Source organism: Saccopteryx leptura, chromosome 1, assembly GCF_036850995.1.
Source record: "Saccopteryx leptura isolate mSacLep1 chromosome 1, mSacLep1_pri_phased_curated, whole genome shotgun sequence".
Lineage (NCBI taxonomy): Eukaryota > Metazoa > Chordata > Mammalia > Chiroptera > Emballonuridae > Saccopteryx > Saccopteryx leptura.
This window is the reverse complement of record NC_089503.1, coordinates 16,483,559-16,505,063: the sequence shown is the minus strand read 5'-3', so window position 1 is coordinate 16,505,063 and position 21,505 is coordinate 16,483,559. Positions and strand designations below refer to the sequence as shown.

Here is a 21,505-nt window from a genome sequence, read left to right as displayed (position 1 = left end):
GAGACTCATTGGATTAGTCTCCCTAGTGGTGTAGGAGCTGGAACCCAATGACCTCTGACCTTTCACATGGAGTGGCTAAGAAGTCCCTGCAGCTTTGAGTCACCTTTGTTAACTTAGGCTCCATCCCCCCTGGTCTAGATTCTGATCTTTGGCATTCGGGTGGCTTCCATCACTGATGCTTCTCTTTGCCAAGCTTATTGCAGCCTCAGAGCCGGAGGAAAGTGTACACAAGCATTTCTGGTGGGGGGTGGGGCAGGGCGGATGGAACAGGCGTGTTGGGAGTAAGTAAGTATCGGGAAGGTTACCTGGCCAAGCCTCAGGTAGAGAATGTGAGAGTTGTACTAGGTGGCTTGTTTTCCTCGTTTAAAAAATACTGCAGAATTAAAATAATGATACTCTCCCCAGTACATGGATACGGAGTTTTTCAGTTAACATCAGTTTGATGTGGGCTCCCAATAAAATTCTCTTGGCCTGCAGATAGGTAAAGACAAATGGCAGCCCATTTTAAAGATGAAGACACTGATTCCACTTCCTGTTGATCACTCAGCATGGTGTGTGTGGAGCAAATTCCCGGATGTGGATTTAGAGGCCCTGGGATCCAGTTTTGGCTTCCCCACTTACCAGCCATGTCATCTAATATAAATGTTTTAACCTCTCCAAGCCTCAGCTGATTCATCAGCAAAATGGGACAGTATCCCCCAGATGAGATGACACAGGTGAAAAGTTGTCACCCCATACTGTTATGATACTGGTACTTCTCACAGAGTCCTGTTCTCTCCCAGTTTGGAGACCGACAGCCATTGTTTCATGTAGTCCTTAGAGTCCTGCAGCCTCAGTTGGGTGCCGGACCCAAGGTCACAGAGAGTAGGCGTGCCCGATTCAGGGTCAGCCTCTGCCTCTTCTGCCACCCACACTACACACCTGCCTCCCCGTCCTGGGTGGACCAGGATTCTAGTGCCCCCCGCGCTTCAGTGTTTGCAAAGGCGGAAGCGCAGAGCCTCATGCTGTGCTGTGCTTGCTCTGCAGATCCGGCCCCAGTGGCCTCCTTCCACTGTGAAAAGGTCCCCAAAAAGTCCACCCTGGTTCTCACGTGGGCTTGCCCTCCCGGCACCAACACCGGCTTTCAGCTGGAGGTCAGCAGAGAAGACTGGGACAACGTGACAGAGCTGGAGGGCTGCTCCTCGGAGAACGGCACTGAGTACAGGACGGAAGTCACACATTTGAATTTCTCTACCTCATATGACATCAGCATCACTGCCATGTCCTGCAACAAGACGGCGCCTCCCTCCCAAAATACCTGCATCACGGACATCACAGGTGGGCTTTGTGGTGGCAGGGTGACCTGATGGTATTGTGGTTACCCCCGGGGAGGCTGACCTACTGGGTCTACAAGAGTGACCTAGAAATTTGTTGTGTGTGTGTTTAAAATTTTTGCTAAAATATTTGTTGTTGTTGGCACGGACTGTTAACCCAATGCTGTAGAAATCCAGTCTAAACCAGCAGCGTAAGAGGGACTCATGCTCCGAAAGCTTCCTCTGCTTTGCAGAATAATTTACTGCCACATTTTCTAAGTAGTGAGTTCCCTCACTGCATTAAAAAAGCATCTTTATAGGAAAATTCAACTGTACAGAAAAGTAGAAGAAAGTATAAAGAAACCCATGTCCCCACATCACCCGGTGAACACTTGTCGGCTCGTGACCAGCCTTGCTTCATTTCCGTCCCCGCTCCCTGAGGCGATGGCTTTGAGGCCAGCCTGGTCACGCTAGAATTTTATTTGTCCACATTTCAGTATGTGCCAAGATACTCCAAGATAGCGACCCTGTGTTCAAGCTGGTGACCTGGAGGTTTTGAACCTGTGACCTCAGTGTCCCAGGTCAATGCTCTGGCCACTGCACCACCTCTGGTCAGGTTCTCACTTTTGATCTGTAGCTCCCTCAGATGATTATTTTTATTACTAATTTTTAATTTATTGTGTTTACATGGATTCAAGTGTCCAACTGAATATAACTCCCTCACCCCCTACCCCTATGTCCCATTTTACACCCCCAACGCCCTCCTCCCCCAACGCCCTCCTCCCTTTCCCTCTAGCATTTGCTGTCCTGTTATCTGTATCTCTGTGTTACGTGTATATAATTTCACTAATCCCTTCACCTTCTCTGATCCTGTCCCCTCATCCCCCTGCCCTCTGATAGCTGTCCCTCTGACCCCGCCTCTGCCTCTATTCCATTCCTCAGTACACTTTGTTCCTTAGATTCCACATATAAGTGAGATCATATGATATTTGTCTTTCTCTGCTTGCCTTATTTCACTTAGCATAATACTCTCCAGGTCCATCCATGCTGTCACAAAAGGTAAGATTTCCTTCTTTTTCATGGCCCCATAGTATTTCATTGTGTATATGTACCACAGCTTTTTAATCCACTCGTCCACTGATGGACACTTGGGCTGTTTCCGGATCTTGGCTATTGTAAACAATGCTGCCATAAACATGGGGGTGCGTATCTTTTGTTCTGAGGTGTGTCTCCTGTAGACAGCATATGTATGGGTCCTGTTTTCTTATTCACGCAGCTACCCTATGTATTTTGATTGGTGGGTTTATTCTATTTACATTTAAGGTTATTATTGATATGTAGTTGTTTATTGCTAGTTTATTCTTTAAATGTATAATCCTCTTTTTCTTGATTTTTTTTTTCCTTTGCTCTTTTTACAGCAGGCCCCTTAACATTTCTTGCAGTACTGGTTTGGTTGTAATGAATTCCTTGAGGTTTTTTTTTTTTTTTTGGTCTGGGAAGCTTTTTATTTCTCTTTATATTTTAAATGATAGCCTTGCTGGATAAAGAAGTCTTGTTAACCCATTTGCTATTTAATAACATGCTATTTAGCCTCTAAGTGTTTGAGTGTTTTTCAGTTTTTTTTATTGTAGGCGGTTTCTAGTTTTCATGCCATTGTAATCAGAGAAGATGCTTGATATGATTTTAATCTTCTTAAATTTATCGAGACTTGTTTTGTTGCTTTGCGTCATTCTGAATATTTCTTGCCAATCTCTTCTGGCCTCAAGTGTTTCTGTTGAGAAGTCAGATGTGATCCTTATGGGCGCTCCTCTGTAGGTAATTAACTGCTTTTCTTTTGTATTTTATATTCTTTCTTTGTTTCTTTACTTTGACATTTTAATTATGATGTGTCTTGCTGTAGGCCTCCTTGTGTTCCTCTTTAATAGAACTCTCTGTGTTTCTTGAACTTGTGTGACTTTTCATCATTTTAGGAAAATTTTCAGCTATGGTTTTTTCAAACAGGTTCTCTATTCCTTATTCGTTCTCTTCTCCTTCAGGAACCCCTATGATGCGGACGTTGTTTCTCTTCATGTTGTCACAGAGCTCTCTTAGAGTTTCCTCTGACTTTTTGAGCCTCTTTTCTTTTTGCTGCTCTGCTTCCGTACTTTCATTTATCTTGTCCTCTAAATCACTGATTTGATCCTCTGCTTCATTCAGCCTGCTATTAATTCTTTCTAGTGCAGTCTTCATTTCTGATATTGTATTTGTCATTTCTGACTGGTTCTTTTTTATGATTTCAATGTCCTTTTTGATGCTTGCTATTTCTTTATTTAGGTGCTCATTATGACCATCCATTGTTGCTCTAAGATTCTTGAGCATCCTAGAGATCACTGTTTTAAACTCTGAATCTGATATTTTGGTTACTTTCATCTCATTCAGTTCTTTTTCTGGGGATTTTTTTTATTGATTCATTTGGGTCACCCTTCTCTGTCTGCCCATTTTGTCTGTGTATTAGGTAGCACTGTCTGACTTTGAAATTTTTGTGGTGTCTTTATGAAGAAGATGGGCTTGGTGGTACTGTCCTCCAGGCCACTTGTTTTTCTTGTTCTAGGAATGCTTCTTGAGGGTACTGTTTTCCCTCTTGTTGTATGTGGGTATTAGATGCAGTTTCTTTTTGTTGGTACGTTTGTCCCTTCAGGCTGGCTGACTCTAAGTTCCACCTTGATCATGTGTAGTACACACTGTGCAGTGTCTGTCCTGCTGGGCGTATTTATTCTCCACAGTATCTGGTGCCTGCTAGACTCCACCTTTGGTTATGCTGCTTGTGTAGGTAGTTGAGTCTAGGGTTGGTGCTGTCTGCCACCCACTACCAATAGTGTTGGCTCCAGTTCTTCTTGGGTTGGCGTCAGCTGTTGTTTGTAACCCACTGTAGGCTACCAGTCTGCAGCTACTGCACTTTTTGCTGTTTGTGTCTGCGTTTTCTGTGTCTGGGCACTGTGAGAGGGGCTAACCTTTGTATAAGGATCAGCTTCCTCCTGCTTAGAGATGAAAACAGCTCTGTTAAAGCCCCAAACTCTGTAAGATTTGTCTCCACTTTCCAGCTTCTCCTCCTCCTCTCGCAGCTGCCTGGTTTTCCTACAGAGCCTTCTGTAGTAAGACTGTAGTGTGGGCTCAGATTGGCCTCACCCAGCCAACCCCAGGGTTGCACACTTGGTGGGTTAGGGCAGCTGAGGTTGTGAATACAACATTTGTGGGATCCCCTACTTCAGGAGTCTCTTGGTCAGGAGCTCTCAGTACAAGGAATGTGGCCCCTACTCCAGAGCTTGATCCCTCAGTCACTGCTGGATACTCAGATTTTATTTCTCCCCAACAAAGTGAGCAGCAGGTTCAGACCAGGTGTGGCCGACAGTCCCCTCTGCAGAAGTTCTTTCAGCTGTTGAGACCCCGGGCTCAGGGAGGAAGACTGAGAGAGTCCTCTCCTGGGGCTGACTGTGCCCCTCCCAAAGGTGGCTAAGCCTCTCGACCAGATCCAACAATAGACTCACAGGGACCCACACTTTAAATGTCCGTGCTCCAAGCCTCTCTCCTTTCCCCCTGTGGAGTCTAGTCCAGCAGGACAGAATATCTAGCACCCAGGCCGGCTGACTGTGAAGCTCCACCCTATCCAATGCACATGAGCTGCTGTGCTGATGCTGGTCACAGAGAGTGGAACTCACCTCCACTGGATCAGGTGTGAGGAGGTTTTCCTTAGGATATCACGCTAGCAAGGGTTGTTAGGTTCTGAACCAATGCTTTCCGCAGCTGGCCCCTGGATATGCCAGCCCTGGGCCTCCCAAGCAGGAACGCAGCACAGACCAGTGGGAGACACTGCCTGTGACTGGCCCTCAGCAACCTTCTTGGAGCTACAAGCAACTCAGAGTTTGTGGCTGCCTCTGCTGGGCTCAGGTGTACATGGAAATACCAGCTGCACACCTAGGCTGGCTTTTACTCACTCTGGGCCTGGGGGAAGGTGCTCTCAAATGGCCAAGTTTCCCTGAGCCCTGCCTCCTGCAGCCCGTCTGCTGGCTGCTTGTTGGGCTCAGCCACTGAAAAGCCTCTGCTAGAGTCTAGAGCCTGTGGCAATTCAGGGATTAGGAAGGGTGATGGGTGTGGCTCCGCCCCTCGGCCCCAGGTGTCAGTCTGTCCAGCCTTTTATCATAGACCTCAGTAGGGTGTGGCCCCAGGAATCCAGTGGGTGTGGCCTCTGAGACTTAGAGGTATGGTCTGCCTGCTCTCCGGACAGTTTCAGCTGAGCCTCTTGTGAGGTGGAAGCATCGGTCATAGACTCAGGAGAGTGTGGGAGGGAGCTCCCGTCTCAACACCAGAAAACTGAGTCACAGACGCGCCACCTGCTTCCTGGCTTCTCAGAACGACCAGTCGCCATCCCTGGGGTAGGAGAGATTCCCAAGGCTGGAGCAGTTGCTTTTCACCAGGCTGATGCTACTCAGAGGGGATTGTTCCTCCCAAAAAAGATGGCGACTGCAGTACCGGAGAATGATTCAGCACAGGGGTTCCGGTGGCCGTCCCCCACGGTGTCTCTCCCTGTGCCTCCAACTTTACACTCTCCTCCTGCAATTCCAGTTCTCTCAGCTCTCCCCCGCCAGAGTCCTGGGTAAGTGGCTGTGAATGAGGTTTTCAGTGTGGGCCCTTTAAAATGGAGTCTGCATCCGAGAGGTGTGTCTCTTTCTTGTGAACAGAAACTCGGCTCTTTTCACAGCTGAATGCTGTCTGGGTGCCTCTTCTAGGCTCGGGGGCTCTAGGGTGGGGCTCCGGGCTTGAGGCTGAGGACTCACACCTCTCAGGGCAACCCACCCCTCCGTGAGAGTCCCTCCGGGCTTTGCTTGCTCCTGGGAGTGGGGCAGCCCTTTCCCCGTCTCCGCCCTTCCTACCAGTCTCGGTGGGGCTTCTTTGGTGATCCTTGCTTATAGATTGCTCTTAGTTTAGTCCAAAGTTGGTTTTTCAAGATGATTGTTCTTAAATTAAGTTGTAATCCAATTTGGTCCTGGGAGGTGGCTGTTGGAATGTTCGCCTACTCTGTCACCATCTTTCTTTTTCCCAGATGAATTTTTATGTTCAAATTTAGCAATCTTTTTAAAAAATGTACAAATTTAACATGTTTTCCACTGAACATAAAAGTGGAGCTGCTCTTTCTCTGAGAGAGGCAGGAAGTGTTCCCAGGATGGTAAACCAGGGAGAGGTGGAGTGTGATAGTGTTTCAGCTGACATTGGTTGGGTGCGTGCTGTGTGCTGCGTGCTGGGGTAAGGGGCGCCACGGGGAGTGAGGCAGGCAGGGTCCTGAGCAGAGGGTGAGATGGGCGCTGTGCCAGCTGAGTCTTGCGGGAGGGAGGGGAGGCTGGTGGGCGAAGGCACAGAGCTGCTGGGAAACGTGGGAGCCTTGGTCGGAGGTCTCTCTTGAGCTTTGGCCCAGTAGTAGCTCAGTTGGTTAGAGCGTTGTCCCGACATGCCAAGGTGGCAGGTTTGATCCCGGTCGGGGCACATACAGGAATCAGCCAATGAGTGCATAAGTAAGTAGAACTACAAATCAATGTTTTTCTCTTTGTCTCAAAATTAATTAAAAAAAATGTTCTTTTTAAGTCTGTTGAGATAGTTTACAAACATGGGGACAGCGCCTCCAAGTGGTCACTGCTGTCAATTACTCGAGAGGTTGCGGGTTCAAGGTTTAGGGCTGCGTTGTCCAATAGAACTAATGTGACCTTCATGTGTAATCTAATCTAATCTAATCTAATCTAATCATATAATCAAAATTTCCTAGAAGCCATATTAAAACATAAAAAAGGAACAACTGAAATGAATTTTGATCACATTTTAACCCTTTGAGTAGTGAGATTTTTGTTTACCCTTTGAGGATATACATGAATGTTTATACTACTTGAAGGGTTAACTCATTTATTAAAAATGTCATCGTCTCTACGTGTAGCCTGTATAAAGTCAGTTATTGAGATATTTTCCATTCCCTTTCTGCCCCGAGGCTTGGACAGCCAGTCCGCGCCTCGCGCGGGCAGCGCCCCTGGGTCTGGACCGGACTTGCCCGTGCTCCGCAGACAGCTGGCTGCTCAGGACAAGCTTGGAGAGTCGTGTGGTGGTTTTTTTGGAGTTCATGTTTCTAAATCTCCCTAAATCTTGACTGTAACAGTGAAACCAAACCATGTATCAGAGACACGTGTAGTAGAGAGCGTGGAGAGGGACCATCTGTAACTCAGCACCTCGTTCCCTTTTGGTTAATCCAGAGAGGGGCTCCGGCAGCTTGGCTCGGAAAGGTGTGGCACACCTGGGGCCGCTCCCGAGAGGGCTGCGCTGCTTTCTGGGAAGAGGGTCGCTCGGGTTTCTCCAGGTGGCATCGTGAGCCTACCCTGTGAGCCTACCCCAGCAAAGTGGGGACATGCCCGTGAAGGCACAGAGCAGGAACGCAGCCAGGTCTCGGGAGAGAGTGCGTTCTCTCCACGCCCTCCCGGCTTCCCTTTCCTCCATCCTGTTCTCAGTCGCTCACTCATCCCTGTGCCCAGTCTGTGTGGTGGGCGGATGTCTGCCTACAGCTCCCATCTCAGAGTCCCTTCCACACAGTCTCTCGTCTCCTTCTGTCCCAGTTGTCAGGATGGGGAGGGCCCGGAGGGGCCGGGGGAGGAAGGAAAGGCAGGTTGTCTTCAGCCAACGAGGCTGCGTGCGGGAGGCCACCCGGAGCTGCGGCTGGGACCGCTGAAGGGGCCCTGGGGAGTGAGGCGGCTCCTGGCCCCGTCTCCCCTGCCGCTTGCTTCAGGACTGGCTCTGTAGGAGCCCAGCACGCAGCTCCCGGAGCGCGGGCAGGACTCCCGGAGGGCACCGCAGGTTCTCTCCTTGATAATTTTGTACCTTTTTCAGTTTCAGATGTTGGATGATCATGTTTATTTTGTTCTGTTCCAGACCCCCCTCCTCCAGATGGAGCTCCTAATATTACATCTTTCAGTCACAATTCGCTGAAGGTCCAGTTCAGCGGGTTCGAAGCCAGCCACGGACCCATCAAAGCCTATGCTCTCCTTCTCACCACTGGGGAAGGTAAGGGGGGGTCCTGGGTTGGAGAGCCAGTGAGTGATGCTCTGACTGGGCCCGTTTCGGTGCCCACTGAGACACATTAGAGAGACAGACACGGTAAGCCATGCGTGGCGTGCAGATGGGTGTGGCAGGGGTCAGCTGTTTGCCTGACGGTCTAGGTGAGGGTTGACACACTTTCTGTACAGAGCCAGACAGCAGGCACTTGACACTTTGCAGGCTTTGCCATCTCTGTCATAGCTCTTCAGCTCTGCTATTGTCCGGTGAGAGCAGTCACAGAAGACACAGAAAGAATGAGTCCGGCTGTCCTAAAAAAAGGTTCTTTACCAGAACAGGTGGCTGGCTGGATTTGGTCATGGGCCATAACTTGCCGACCTCAGATCTAGGATTTTTGTATCCTTTACATTACAGGCATCCCCAAACTACGGCCCGCGGGCCACATGCAGCCCCCTCAGGCCATTTATCCGGCCCCCTGCCGCACTTCCAGAAGGGGCACCTCTTTCATTGGTGGTCAGGGAGAGGAGCTGTATGTGGCGGCCCTCCAACAGTCTGAGGGACAGTGACCTGGCCCCCTGTGTAAAAAGTTTGGGGACCCCTGCACATGGTGTCTGATCTTTTAGGTGGAAGACTGTATCTTAAGTAACAGCCTCTCTCTCTCTCTCTCTCTCTCTCTCTCTCTCTCTCTCTCTCTCTCTCTCACACACACACACATATAACATGCACACACACAAATCATCGGCAAAGCATGACTTTTTCTTGAAAGCAGGCAAAATGGTTTGCATTTGTAGTGGGAACTTGCAAGGAGCACCCTCCTCGCTGAGAGAGGAGATGAATACAAGGCTGATTTCCCTAAAGGCTCCAGCACGTTCTCTGGAAGGAAGAAAGGAATGGTTCGAGTCCTTCTCATGTGGGTGCTTTGCACAAGGCCGGGATTGGAAACGCCAAGTTGTGTTGTTTTTGGTGGTTCTGTATATGTGAATAATGGCAGGGCAGCCCCTTTCGAGTCTCTGCCCCTGTGATACAGTCCTCATCTCGGGCAAGATGGGGCTCACACATGCTGTCAAGTGTGGGGACCTTGGAAGACAAGGAGCTTGCTGATGTCATAGACCTGCAGCAAAATTTCAAGAAGTGTTGTTGCCATCCCTCTCCCTCTCTCTATCTTTTGTTTGGAGTCTGTTTCAAGTACCTAGTCATTTTGCTTTGAAGTTTTCAGCAAATTCCACACTCAAACCTTTTGCTGAATGAGGGAGGCAATATTGCTTAGTGACCAGACTGAACGGTAGCAGCCTGTGATGGGTGAGACCACATGCTCGAGTCAGACCATCTGGGTTAGAAATACAGCTCCACCACGTAGGTAGTGTGGCCTTGGGCCCTTTTCTCTTCCTGTGCCTTTATTTTCCCATCTGTCAAATGGGAATAGTAAGCCTATGTGATGAGGTTATTGTGGGGCTTCAGTGAGTTAATGTAAATAAAGCACTTAGAACTCAATTTAGGCCCTGGCCGGTTGGCTTAGCGGTAGAGCGTCAGTCTGGCGTGTGGGGGACCCGGGTTCGATTCCCGGCCAGGGCCCATAGGAGAAGTGCCCATTTGCTTCTCCACCCCCTCCTTCCTCTCTGTCTCTCTCTTCCCCTCCCGCAGCCAAGGCTCCATTGGAGCAAAGATGGCCCGGGTGCTGGGGATGGCTCCTTGGCCTCTGCCCCAGGCGCTAGAGTGGCTCTGGTCGCGGCAGAGCGACGCCCCTGGTGGGCGTGCCAGGTGGATCCCGGTCGGGCGCATGCGGGAGTCTGTCTGACTGTCTCTCCCCGTTTCCAGCTTCAGAAAAATACAAAAAAAAAAAGAAAAAAAAAAACACCTCAATTTACATAAAGCCTAGCATAGAAAGTGCCCTTGAGAGATGGCAGCTGTCACCACTGTCACCCAGTGTCAGCGTCATTATTTAGGTTGTGAGAGTCTTAAATCTCTCTGCAATCACTTTCTTTTGACTTCCCTTCTACGTGCCTTTCCTAGCTAACCCGTCTGTAGATGATTTGCACCATACTTATCAAGATTTCAAAACGGGAGCCTCGGCGACTTACGTGACATACCTCATAACAGATGAAGGGACACGTGCTCAGGGCTCGTCCGAAGTCTTGAAATACGAAATCAATGTGGGCAACGAGTCGACCACGGGCGGCTATTACAACGGGAAGCTGGAGCCCCTGGGCTCCTATCGGTAAGGTCTCCCGGTTCTTCCTGTTGGGGGGCTGAGCGGAGCTGTACTTGCCTGGGTGTCGGGTACGTCTCAGCTGCCCCTTCCCCCCTTGTGACCCCGCAGGGCTTGCGTGGCCGGCTTCACCAACATTTCCTACACGGCCGACAGACTCATAGACGGGAACGCGAGCTACGTGTCCTTCAGCCGCTACTCAGAGGCCGTTTTCTTGCCCCAGGACCCAGGTAGAGGAAGGATGTCGGTGCTGTTAGCAGCTCAGGGGCTGTTTGCTGCCACTGTCCACAGAAGGAGGGGTGTCTGTAGGCTCCTTGGGCTCCAGGAGGGTTCGAGTGCCTGGTGTCCTCCCTCCGAAGTCGAGATGTCACATGGCCATGAGGCCACCTATGGCCCCTGCCTCCCGTTCTCTGAATGTCAGTTGCTCTTCAGCCTGCAGACTGTCTCATCCTTCTTCTCAGTTCAGTGATGTATTTGTGTGCCCACGTGCTAGACACACGGTGTGACGTGGTGCGGAGGATCCCTGAAGGAGTCACGGAAATCGTCTCGGCCGGCTCCTTTTAGAAATGAGGGTGTGGAGGCCCAGAGGCGGGGCAGCGAGTTGCTGAGGGCTTCCCTGTGACTTAGAGCCAGGACTGACATTCTGGTAGACTCCCTGTCAGGCGCTCCTGTCCTTTGTCCCACAGGGCGAGGTGACCTAGGGGTTCCCCGAGCAGGATCCGGCCCCTACCTCTCAGACCTGAGTCACGTTGACCAGCTGGCTTGTCAGTTGTCTGGTTTTCACACGTGGTAGTTGTTGTTCGCTACAGGAGGGAGTTTCTGCCCGGAAGCAGAGGGCAGGGAGCTTCCACGCCCTTCCCCAGTAAACAGATGGATTTAATGTCACCTGAGCACAGTGCTGTGGGCACTTCTGTGCTTCGGAGGCTGTCAGTCTCCTGAGCGGAGCCCTGAGACGCTTCCCACTCCCACCTAAGCTCCAGTGCTTCTGCCTGGGATGCTAATTTTACATAACGGGCTGCTGCACGCACTCTCATTTGAAGGCAGAACTTCGTGGGCAGGAACCTGCAAATCACTGACTGAGCCTGGTTCCCTAAATGTGCCGTTGGGGAATCAGACCCGGGGAATCAGACCCGGGGAGGAGCCGAGACTTTCCCAGGACCTCCAGTTCGTGGTGAACTGGGGACAGGTAGTCCCGGTGCTGAGACTGGTGTTAGGTCCAAAGGTGTTTAACTCCGTCAGTGCCACACACACCCCGTCCTCTCCAGTCTGAGGGCTCTTCCAGGGGTTGGGGAACACCTCTCGAAGGGGCCTCCCGTTGGGCTTTTCCCAGGTGTCATCTGTGGAGCAGTCTTTGGATGCATTTTTGGCGCCATGGTTATTGTGGTTGTTGGAGGCTTCATCTTCTGGAGAAAGAAAAGGTGACTATTGCTTATATTAATAATAATACTCCACTTCTGTAAGGAAGCCTTTAATTTTGGAAAATTTCACACTTTTGCATAATTGCATTTATTTATGCAAGGAATTTCCCAAAAGCTGCTTGAGTAAGATTCTGCTATACTTTTTTTTTTTTTTTTGTTTTTTTTAATGTTGAGTTTTTTTTTTGTTTTGTTTTGTTTTTTTTACAGAGACAGAGAATGAGTCAGAGAGAGGGATAGACAGAGACAGACAGACAGGAACGGAGAGAGATGAGAAGCATCAATCATTAGTTTTTCATTGCGCGTTGCAACACCTTAGTTGTTCATTGATTGCTCTCTCATATGTGCCTTGACCATGGGCCTTCAGCAGACCGAGTAACCCCTTGCTGGAGCCAGCGACCTTGGGTTCAAGCTGGTGGGCTTTTGCTCAAACCAGATGAGCCTGCGCTCAAGCTGGCAACCTCAGGGTCTCGAACCTGGGTTCTCTGCATCCCAGTCCGACGCTCTATCCACTGCGCCACCGCCTGGTCAGGCAGATTCTGCTATACTTTAATAAAAGATAGGAACTTCACAGGTTTATAATCAGCATGTGTTGTTTAGACCATTAAGCTTAGTATCAATGAGCAGGATTTAGTGTCGTACACAAGTTAATACCCAGGGAAAAGGCATTTTGTAGATACACGGAAAGGGCAAAGCACAGAATTAACCTTTTGTCTAATTTTTTTTTCTTTTTAAAACAGGAAAGATGCAAAGAACAATGAAATGTCCTTTTCTCAGATTAAGTAAGTCTCTAGAGTTATGATCTTTATTTTAAGACTTTCCATCCTCCATCTGTTTAGTAACCATCTAGAGAATTTTTGGTGGAACTTGCTGTCAGTTTTCTTGATTGACATATTTGGCCAGGATCACCCAGAAGTTCTTGAGAACTTTGTTATCTGCAGGGACTCTCTTAGTCTCCTGCAGCTTGCTATGTTTATTGGCTTCCTGCAATGTGCTACTATGGGAAATAGGACCACACTGACCATATTTACCAAATTCTACCAATGCATATCTGTTTCGTGGCTAAAAATATAGGTTATCAAGATCGAGGAGCAGAGAACTGGCTCAGAGTTACAAAGCAGTCAATGACATCTTTGGTCCCCAACCCCTGGGCCATGGACCGGTTCCGGTCCATGGGCCATTTGGTACTGGTCTGTAACGAAAGAATAAATAACTTACATTATTTCCGTTTTATTTATATTTAAGTCTGAACGATGTTTTATTTTTAAAAAATGACCAGATTCCCTCTCTTATATCTGTCTAAGACTCACTCTTGACGCTTGTCTTGGTCACGTGATATATTTATCCGTCCCACCCTAAAGGCTGGTCCGTGAAAATATTTTCTGACATTAAACCGGTCCATGGCCCAAAAAAGGTTGGGGACCACTGAATTACATCACAGGGTCTAGAAGTCAAATTTCCTGATGTACGTTTCAGAGTTTTATAAATAATATTACACTGACCCTTCCCCTCCTTCTCCCTCCCTCCAGAAAATTATACTATAGATTTTCTTCCTTTGTTATGTCCAGAGGCATGGCTGAGTCATTTTTTTTTCTAATTGCTATATTTTTTCCTTTTCCTTTCTATGATGAAGACCTAAAAAGTGAGTAAACTCTTTTGTTTATTTTTAAACTTGTATTTTTCTGTTTCAAACTTCATTGAATGTAAAAAATTTTAATATATTGTTTTGTTTTCTTAGATCTAAGTTAATCAAAGTGGAGAATTTTGAGCCTTACTTTAAGAAACAGCAAGCTGACTCCAACTGCGGTTTTGCCGAAGAGTATGAAGTACGTGATGTAAAATAGCGTTTGTCGTTGCTTTGTTTTTCCTTGAAAGTTGCAAAACTGCCCATTTTCTTGTTTCACGGTGAAGCCCTGGGTAACATCAGGGGGCCCTCTCGGAGGGGAAAGCAGGTCTGTGTGTCTCCTCGGGTCGCGCTGCGGTTTGCTGGCTGTGAGCACTTAGACGGACCGCCAGGTTTCTGTGACGTTGATAACTGAAGGTTATGCAGAGGTGCAGTCAGAGGGCTGTTAACGGAAGTAATCAGGACGCTGCGTGAGGTGGAAAGATGGGGCACTTAGGGGGCCGGGGCCGAGACTGTGGTGGGGGTTGATCCTGAGGCTTTCGGTCGGGTCATGTGGAGAGAGCTGCTGTCTTTCAGTCTCCCGGGTGCCCTGCCCCCAGACTGAGCGCACGCTCCAGGCGTCAGCAGGGCGGTGCTCCCTCCAGAGCCCCTCCGGGAGGACCACTCCTCGCCTGCTCCGACGCTGGTGGCTCTGGCTGTTCCCCGGCCTCGGCTGCGGCACTTCAGCCTCTGCCTGTTTCCTCCTCCTTCTCCCTGCCTTTTGTATAAAGACACTTATTAGTGGATTTCGGGCCCACCTAGATAATCCAGGGTGGTCTCACCTCAGAGTCTTGATTCATTACATCGGCAAAGACCCTCTTTGCAAGGAAGGTCACATTCACAGGTTGTAGGAGTTAGGGTGCGGACATGTGTTTCGGGGGCCTCCGTTCAACCTGCTAGGCAGTTCAAGGTACAGCTGTCACCTCCTCCCTGTGGTTTTCTCCAACTCCATTAGGAGGACTTGACTTCTGTGTCTTCATGCCTTTTTCACCTTCGCCATGCTGCTTGCGACCGAACTCAGCATTTCTTTACTTCTGCCTTGTCGTAGTGTTAGTGATTTCTCACTACACCTCTGTCCTTGGCTGCAAGCTCCTTAAAGGCAAGATTGTCCTTTTCCTTTTAACCTTTGCATTAGTTTTTTGTTTTTGTTTTTGTTTTAACTGAGAAGAGGGGAGATAGAAAGAGAGAGAGACTCCTGCATGTACCCCTACTGGGATCTACCCAGCAACCCCTGTCTAGGATTGATGCTTGAATCAACTGAACTATTTTTAGTGCCTGGGCTGACACTTGGACCAATTGAGCCACTGGCTGTGGGAAGAGAAGAGGGAGAGAAGGGGGAGAAGAAGGGGGAGAGAAGCAGATAGTCACTTCTCCTGTGTGCCCCGATCAAGTGTTGAACCTGGGACATTCATCTGCTGGGCCAACGCTCTATCCACTGAGCCAACTGGTCAGGGCCTGCTTTAATGTTTCAGGGCTGCCGTAACAAGGAACCACAAACTAGGTGGCTTACAACAGGAAGTTATTCTCTCACCGTTCTGGAGGCCAGAAGTCCAAAATGAGAGTGTTGGGCAGGGCCCTGCTCCCTTGGGAACCTCTGGGGGGGGGAACCCACTCTGCTTCGTCCAGCCCCGGAAGCCCAGGTTCTCTTGACTTCAGGCTGCATAACTCCAGTGCCTGCCTCTGCCTTTGCATGGCCGTCCCCCTTCTGGGCCTGTCTCTGCCTCTCCTCTCCTCTCCTCTTATAAAAGGGCATCAGTCATAGGGGAGTAAGGACCCATCCCACTCCGGTGTGACCTCATCTTATCCTGATTACATCTGCAAAGGCCATAGTTGCAAATAAGATTGCATTTGCAGGTACTGTAATTTAGAACTTCAACATATTGTTTTGGGGGATATAATTTAACTTATAACATCCCCGCATTTCCACCTTTTTAAAACAAGTTTTGTTGAGGTATAATTATAAACAAAATGTTGAATATGTTCACTTTCCTCCCAGTTTAATGGAGAAATAAACGACACATATCACTGTATCAGTTTAAGGCATATGGCACGGTAGTTTGACTATATATGTTCTGAAATGATGAACACAAAAAGTTCTGCTAGCATCTATCATTTCATATAGATAAAATTTAAAAAGTAGAAAACAATTTTTTTTTTCTTGCGATGAGAACTTGTAGGCTCCGCTCTCTTAACAACTTTCCCATATCCCATACAGGAAATCTCTGATACACGACACTGTAGGGTTAGCTCTCGTCATCACGCCGCATTCCTCCTCGATTCCGTCACACTCTGTGCTCAGTGTAAATAGTAGGTGCACACGCACTTAATGAACAGCTCCTTTGTTTGGTTTTCAGGATCTGAAGCTTGTTGGAATCGGTCAACCTAAATATGCAGCGGAGCTGGCTGAGAACCGCGGGAAGAACCGCTATAACAACGTTCTGCCCTGTAAGTGGTTTTTCTCACGTGACCTCCCTTTCTGGCCACCGGCCACCGGCCGTGGCTGCTCTGACAGTGGAGGGGAGGGGGGTCGGCTACCAGCCAGCCTCCTCCTCAGCTGTTCATTAGTCCCCTGCTGTGTGCTGAGCACGGAGTCCAGGCGGATTCCACGGAGTTCCGTCCTCACAGCGACCTTGTCAGACTGGCAGTGGAAGGTGCGTTGTGCAGGGGAGGAAAGTGAGGCACAGAGCAGCTAAGTGATTTGTCCAGTGTCATTCAGATGGTTGTGGCAGGACCAGGCTTGGACGGAGTCTGTCAGTTTCAATCAGGGACAAGGCCAGAGCCTGTGTTTGCTCGCTCACTCTCTCTCCTTTTTTAAATTAAAAATGTTTTCCAATTATAGTTTACATTTAGTATTATTTTGTGTTAGTTTCAGGTGTCCAGTGTGGTCGTTAGAGAGTCACACCCTTCACAAAGTGTCCCCCCGATGTTTCCTGCAGCCACCTGGCACCGTACGTGGTTGTTACAGTGTGATCGACTGTATCCCCTGTGCTGGACCTTAGAGCCCCACGACTCCCTGTGAACACGCCTGTGCTCTGGGTCTCCTCCCCTTTGTTACCCAGCCCCCCACCCTGTCCCCAGAGCCTGTGCTGTCAGCCCCCTTGTTTCAGCGAATGCAGTTCTGGAAGGCAGGGGCAGGTGGAGGGCAGGCAGGGAGCGACACTTTCTTTTTTTTTTTTTTTTTTGTATTTTTCTGAAGCTGGAAACGGGGAGAGACAGTCAGACAGACTCCCGCATGCACCCGACCGGGATCCACCAGGCACGCCCACCAGGGGCGAAGCTCTGCCCACCAGGGGGCGATGCTCTGCCCCTCCGGGGCGTCGCTCTGCCGTGACCAGAGTCACTCTAGCGCCTGGGGCAGAGGCCAAGGAGCCATCCCCAGCGCCCGGGCCATCTTTGCTCCAATGGAGCCTTGGCTGCGGGAGGGGAAGAGAGAGACAGAGAGGAAGGAGGGGGGGGGTGGAGAAGCAAATGGGCGCTTCTCCTATGTGCCCTGGCCGGGAATCGAACCCGGGTCCCCCGCACACCAGGCCGACGCTCTACCGCTGAGCCAACCGGCCAGGGCCGCGACACTTTCTTTTAAAATTTTTTCCATCGGTTAGAGTGATAGTGGACAGTGATCCGTATTCCGAGAGAAACACTTTTAAAACGAGGCTGTGGCACCTGCCTCAGCACTGCCCTTCAAGGGTTGAAGGAGGTTATTGGCCTGGTCACGTGACTGTCTGTGGAGATTTTTAGATCGAGAGTTTGAGTATTGTCTTTATTGGAGTATTTGAGGTTGGAACTCCCTTTGGTAACTGGTTTGGAATTGTGTCATTTTGTCCAGGGGAGGAGGAAGGGGAAAGTGCCGTCCAAGACGGGGACACATGGGTACTGCTGCTCATAACTGAGCCTGACCTCTGAGTCTAATGATGTTATTTCATTTCATTTCTGGAGTGGGGCCAGGTGTGTGTGTGTGTATATGTGTGTGTTTGAGGTGACACTACTTAGGAAGCGTGAGAATTTTGTGTTTTACATCCTCCCACCCATACTAGTTTTTTTTTATTTTACTTTTTTTATTAAGTGAGAGGAAGAGAGGCAGAGACAGACTCCCACATGCACTCCAACTGGGATCCACCCGGCCATTCCCCTATCAGGCGATGCTCTGCCTGTATGGACCACTGCTCCATTGCTTGGCAACCAAGCTATTTTAGCGCCTGAGGCAAGGCCATGGAGCCATCCTCAGTGCCCAGGGCCAACTTTGCTTGAACCATTCGAGCCATGGCTGCAGGAGGGGGAGAGAGAGAGAGAGATGGGAGGAGGGGTGGAGAAGCAGATGGTCGCTTCTCCTGTATGCCTTGACCGGGAATCAAACCTGGGACTTCCACACACTGGGCTGATGCTCTACCACTGAGCCAACCAGCCAGGGCCATATTAGTCTTACACATTCAGGTTATTCTTGAATTTGGTACTGTCTTTTTATTTATTTATTTATTTTTTATTTAATTTATTGTGTTTACAGCGATTCTAGTGTTGTCCCGATTGCATCCCCCCTGCCCTGTGTTCCCCTCAACATATGGTACTGTCTTTTTATAACAACGTTTTCACGAGACTAGAGAACGTGGGAACAGGGTGGGAAGGGTAACCTGGATCTCCGCCCACTGGGGGCAGTTCTTTTTATTCCTAGTGGAAAAGGCCCTAGGTTTGTATTCTGACTGCTGTTCACAGGATAGAAGTGCCTGGAGAAGTCACCTAATCTCACTGATTCTGTTTCTTTGTTTGTAAAAGGGGTAAAAGCTTGTAGGATGGTTTTGAGGAAAAATGTAAAATTGCTTGGGGCCTTCCCTGGCACATGGCTCTCACCCCAGGGTGCTCACAGTAGGAAGTTTGTTTCATCTGAGAAAGCTCTGTGGCCTGGCTATAAGAGCTGGGGCCCTAGGCCAGGCTGCCTGGATTCGATCCTGGATTTTACCACTTACTATGACATAACTCCTCTGTGCCACGGTGTGAGGTAGAGTGACTGTGAGATTATATATGGCCGCATATGTAAAATGCCAACCTGTGTACCTTCAAAGTGTGACAGAGCCCGTGTGTTGCTACCTTGTATCTCCTTTTTCTCTCTTGTATGTAACTCCCCTCCAATGCTTGCTTCTCATGAGGACCTTTTTTCTCTTAATGTCACAGATGATATTTCTCGTGTCAAACTTTCAGTCCAGAGCCAGTCCACGGACGACTACATCAATGCCAACTACATGCCTGTGAGTGGGGAGATGTTCTCATCGTGCCGGCTCGTGGGGGTGAGACCTTCAGGGGCCTCTTCCCGTTTCTCTGACTTTGACATCGATTTTGTGTTGCTCTCCATATTTTAGGGCTACCATTCCAAGAGAGATTTTATTGCCACACAAGGACCTTTACCCAACACCTTGAAAGATTTTTGGCGTATGGTTTGGGAGAAAAATGTGCATGCCATTGTCATGCTGACCAAGTGTGTTGAACAGGGAAGGGTAAGCATCTTTGAAAAAATACGTATTATTAAATTAAATTCACTCATTTTTTTTTTTTTTTACTGTGCTAAAAAGGTATCTTAAAAACCATTTGTCTTTTTAAAAATACACACTTCGGAAAACATTAGCACCTCTATTTTTAGAAACTTGTTTTCTGTCTTCATTCTCCAAGTGAAAGATTAAAAAAAACCCCTTATTTAAAATAACATAAAAAAAAAACTACAGAGTAAAAAGAGAATCTTTCAAAATGTATTTTATTATCACTTTTTTTTGTTTGTGGACAGATAATATTCTCTCTCCATTGAGTCACTGTTGCTGGGGTCGGTTAATAGCAGGAGTTGGGCGAGCGTGTGGAAATTCTCTCGGGGGCGGAGCAGGACACTGCTGCTCACGGCGCAGCTCCATCCTTTTCCAGCCCTGTGATTGGGCGTCAGCCCAGTGGGTCTCCAGGCAACCATCTTCTGTTTCTCTGAATCGGAGTACTCGACCAACTCGGTGATTTTCAAACTTGGTTTTTAGTGCTGGAACCTTTTTTTAAACCAAAATCTCAGACTTCTCTCCGGATTCAACTCAACGATCCCCTTTCCCTTTTGATGGTCTGAGATCCTTGGGCTGCTTCCATTACGGATGAGATTTCTTCCAATAATAAAGTCCTATGTTTCCGTAAATGTATCTGAAGTGAATTGAAAAACACATGCTAAATTCAGGCATTCTGTGCCTGAGGAATAGGACCTAATGTGGCTCTGTGAATTTTTTTTTTTTTTTGTATTTTTCTGAAGTTGGAAATGGGGAGGCAGTCAGACAGACTCCTGCATACGCCCCACCAGGACCCACCTGGCACGCCCACCAGGGGGCGGTGCTCTGCCCATCTGGGGCATCGCTCTGTTGCGACCAGAGCCACTCTAGCGCCTGAGGCAGAGGCCATAGAGCCATCCTCAGCGTCCGGGCAACTTTGCTCCAATGGAGCCTTGGCTGCGGGAGGGGAAGAGAGAGACAGAGAGGAAGGAAAGGGGGAGGGGTGGAGAAGCAGATGGGCACCTCTCCTGTGTGCCCTGGCCGGGAATCGAACCCGGAACTCCTGCACGCCAGGCCGACGCTCTACTACTGAGCCAACCGGCCAGGGCCCCTTGTGCATCTTAAGTCAACAGAGAACTGGACGGTACTGACTCTGGGTGAAAGGGGACGTGAGCCAGTATATTTTTGACACAGGATACTCCATATATGTTATTTCCTTCCTGTAACAACCCTGTGAGATATTATCATTATTTTTTAGATGGAGAAACTGAGGCTCAGAGAGTTTAAGAAGTTGTCCACAAGGTAGCAACCAAAATCCAGCTGGTTAAGAGGCCGAGCTGGGAATCAGCTCTGTGTCACTCACTGTGTGTGCAAGTCCCGTCCGTGTTCTTTCTTGTAGCAGGAGTCCCGAAACTGGGATCTAGTCAAACATACAGATCCTCTGCCCAGAGATTCTGACCCAGGCATCTGTTTCTAGAGTGAAACAGACCTTCCGGGTCAGTCAGATAACCAGCCAGGTTTGGAAACCACCGGCTGTAGAGCACACCTGGGGAAGTTGCATGTCTCTGTGCGTTTTAGGTCATTTGACAGATGGGGTTGCAGGTATTCTCGGAGAACAGTCGTTTCTTGATTTTTATTTCTGTTCACATTTGCTCACCAACTTCATAGGATCAAGGATCCTAAAAGGATTTTATTTGACCGTCTGTATTGGTGTCTGTAATGGTACTGCAGTTAGTGTGTCTCCAGCGGTACTGGGGAAAGGTCTCACCAGCTGCAGGTGGTTGTGGGTCAGTCGGGGAAGTTCCGTTCAGGGAATGGTGTGGTGGGGGGCTGTGGGGCCACAGGGAGCCGGGTGGGACCGTGTCCCCTGAGAAGTTACGGCTGCTGCTCGGCTCTAAGTCAATTTTCATGTAGAAATGGGGGCTCAGACCTTCTGATTTTTTCAGAAGACGCCAGAAGTCTGGATTTTTATGAACAAATTTCCAATTTTAAAGGAGTTGGCAACAGTTGTAAATTTAAAAACAAAACAATTTTATGAGTCAGACAGAACCCAACTAAAGGGCTCACTCAGTTGTCAGCGCGCGGTCTCCCTTGTGACACTTGAGCGATAGCAGACGGCACGACCTGAGTCTGTGTGTGAAACGCGCTTTTATTCCAGACCAAATGCGAGGAGTACTGGCCTTCCAAGAAGGCCAAGGACTACGGGACCATCAGCGTGGCCATGACGTCAGAGATCGTTCTTCCGGAATGGACCATCAGAGACTTCTCAGTGAAAAATGTAAGTAAGAGGTCAAGATGGGCAGGTCTCATAAAATTACCATGCAGTAATTTTAGTGGTGATATTTTTTTGGTAAATATTAACCAATGTTTCGTTG

The 21,505-nt window shown here is 48.8% G+C and overlaps 1 protein-coding gene across 1 annotated transcript in view; it reads left to right on the top strand.

Moving 5' to 3' along the window:
• Positions 1-21,505, top strand: part of PTPRJ (protein tyrosine phosphatase receptor type J) — a 169,368-nt gene that overhangs the window by 139,819 nt on the left and 8,044 nt on the right. The window contains exons 11-22 of the mRNA XM_066361552.1: positions 1,027-1,317; positions 8,229-8,360; positions 10,362-10,566; positions 10,669-10,787; positions 11,888-11,975; positions 12,713-12,754; positions 13,606-13,614; positions 13,711-13,798; positions 15,990-16,080; positions 18,796-18,869; positions 18,981-19,115; positions 21,289-21,408. Coding sequence (XP_066217649.1) covers positions 1,027-1,317; positions 8,229-8,360; positions 10,362-10,566; positions 10,669-10,787; positions 11,888-11,975; positions 12,713-12,754; positions 13,606-13,614; positions 13,711-13,798; positions 15,990-16,080; positions 18,796-18,869; positions 18,981-19,115; positions 21,289-21,408 — 1,394 coding nt within the window. The remainder of the gene's footprint in view (positions 1-1,026; positions 1,318-8,228; positions 8,361-10,361; positions 10,567-10,668; positions 10,788-11,887; positions 11,976-12,712; positions 12,755-13,605; positions 13,615-13,710; positions 13,799-15,989; positions 16,081-18,795; positions 18,870-18,980; positions 19,116-21,288; positions 21,409-21,505) is intronic.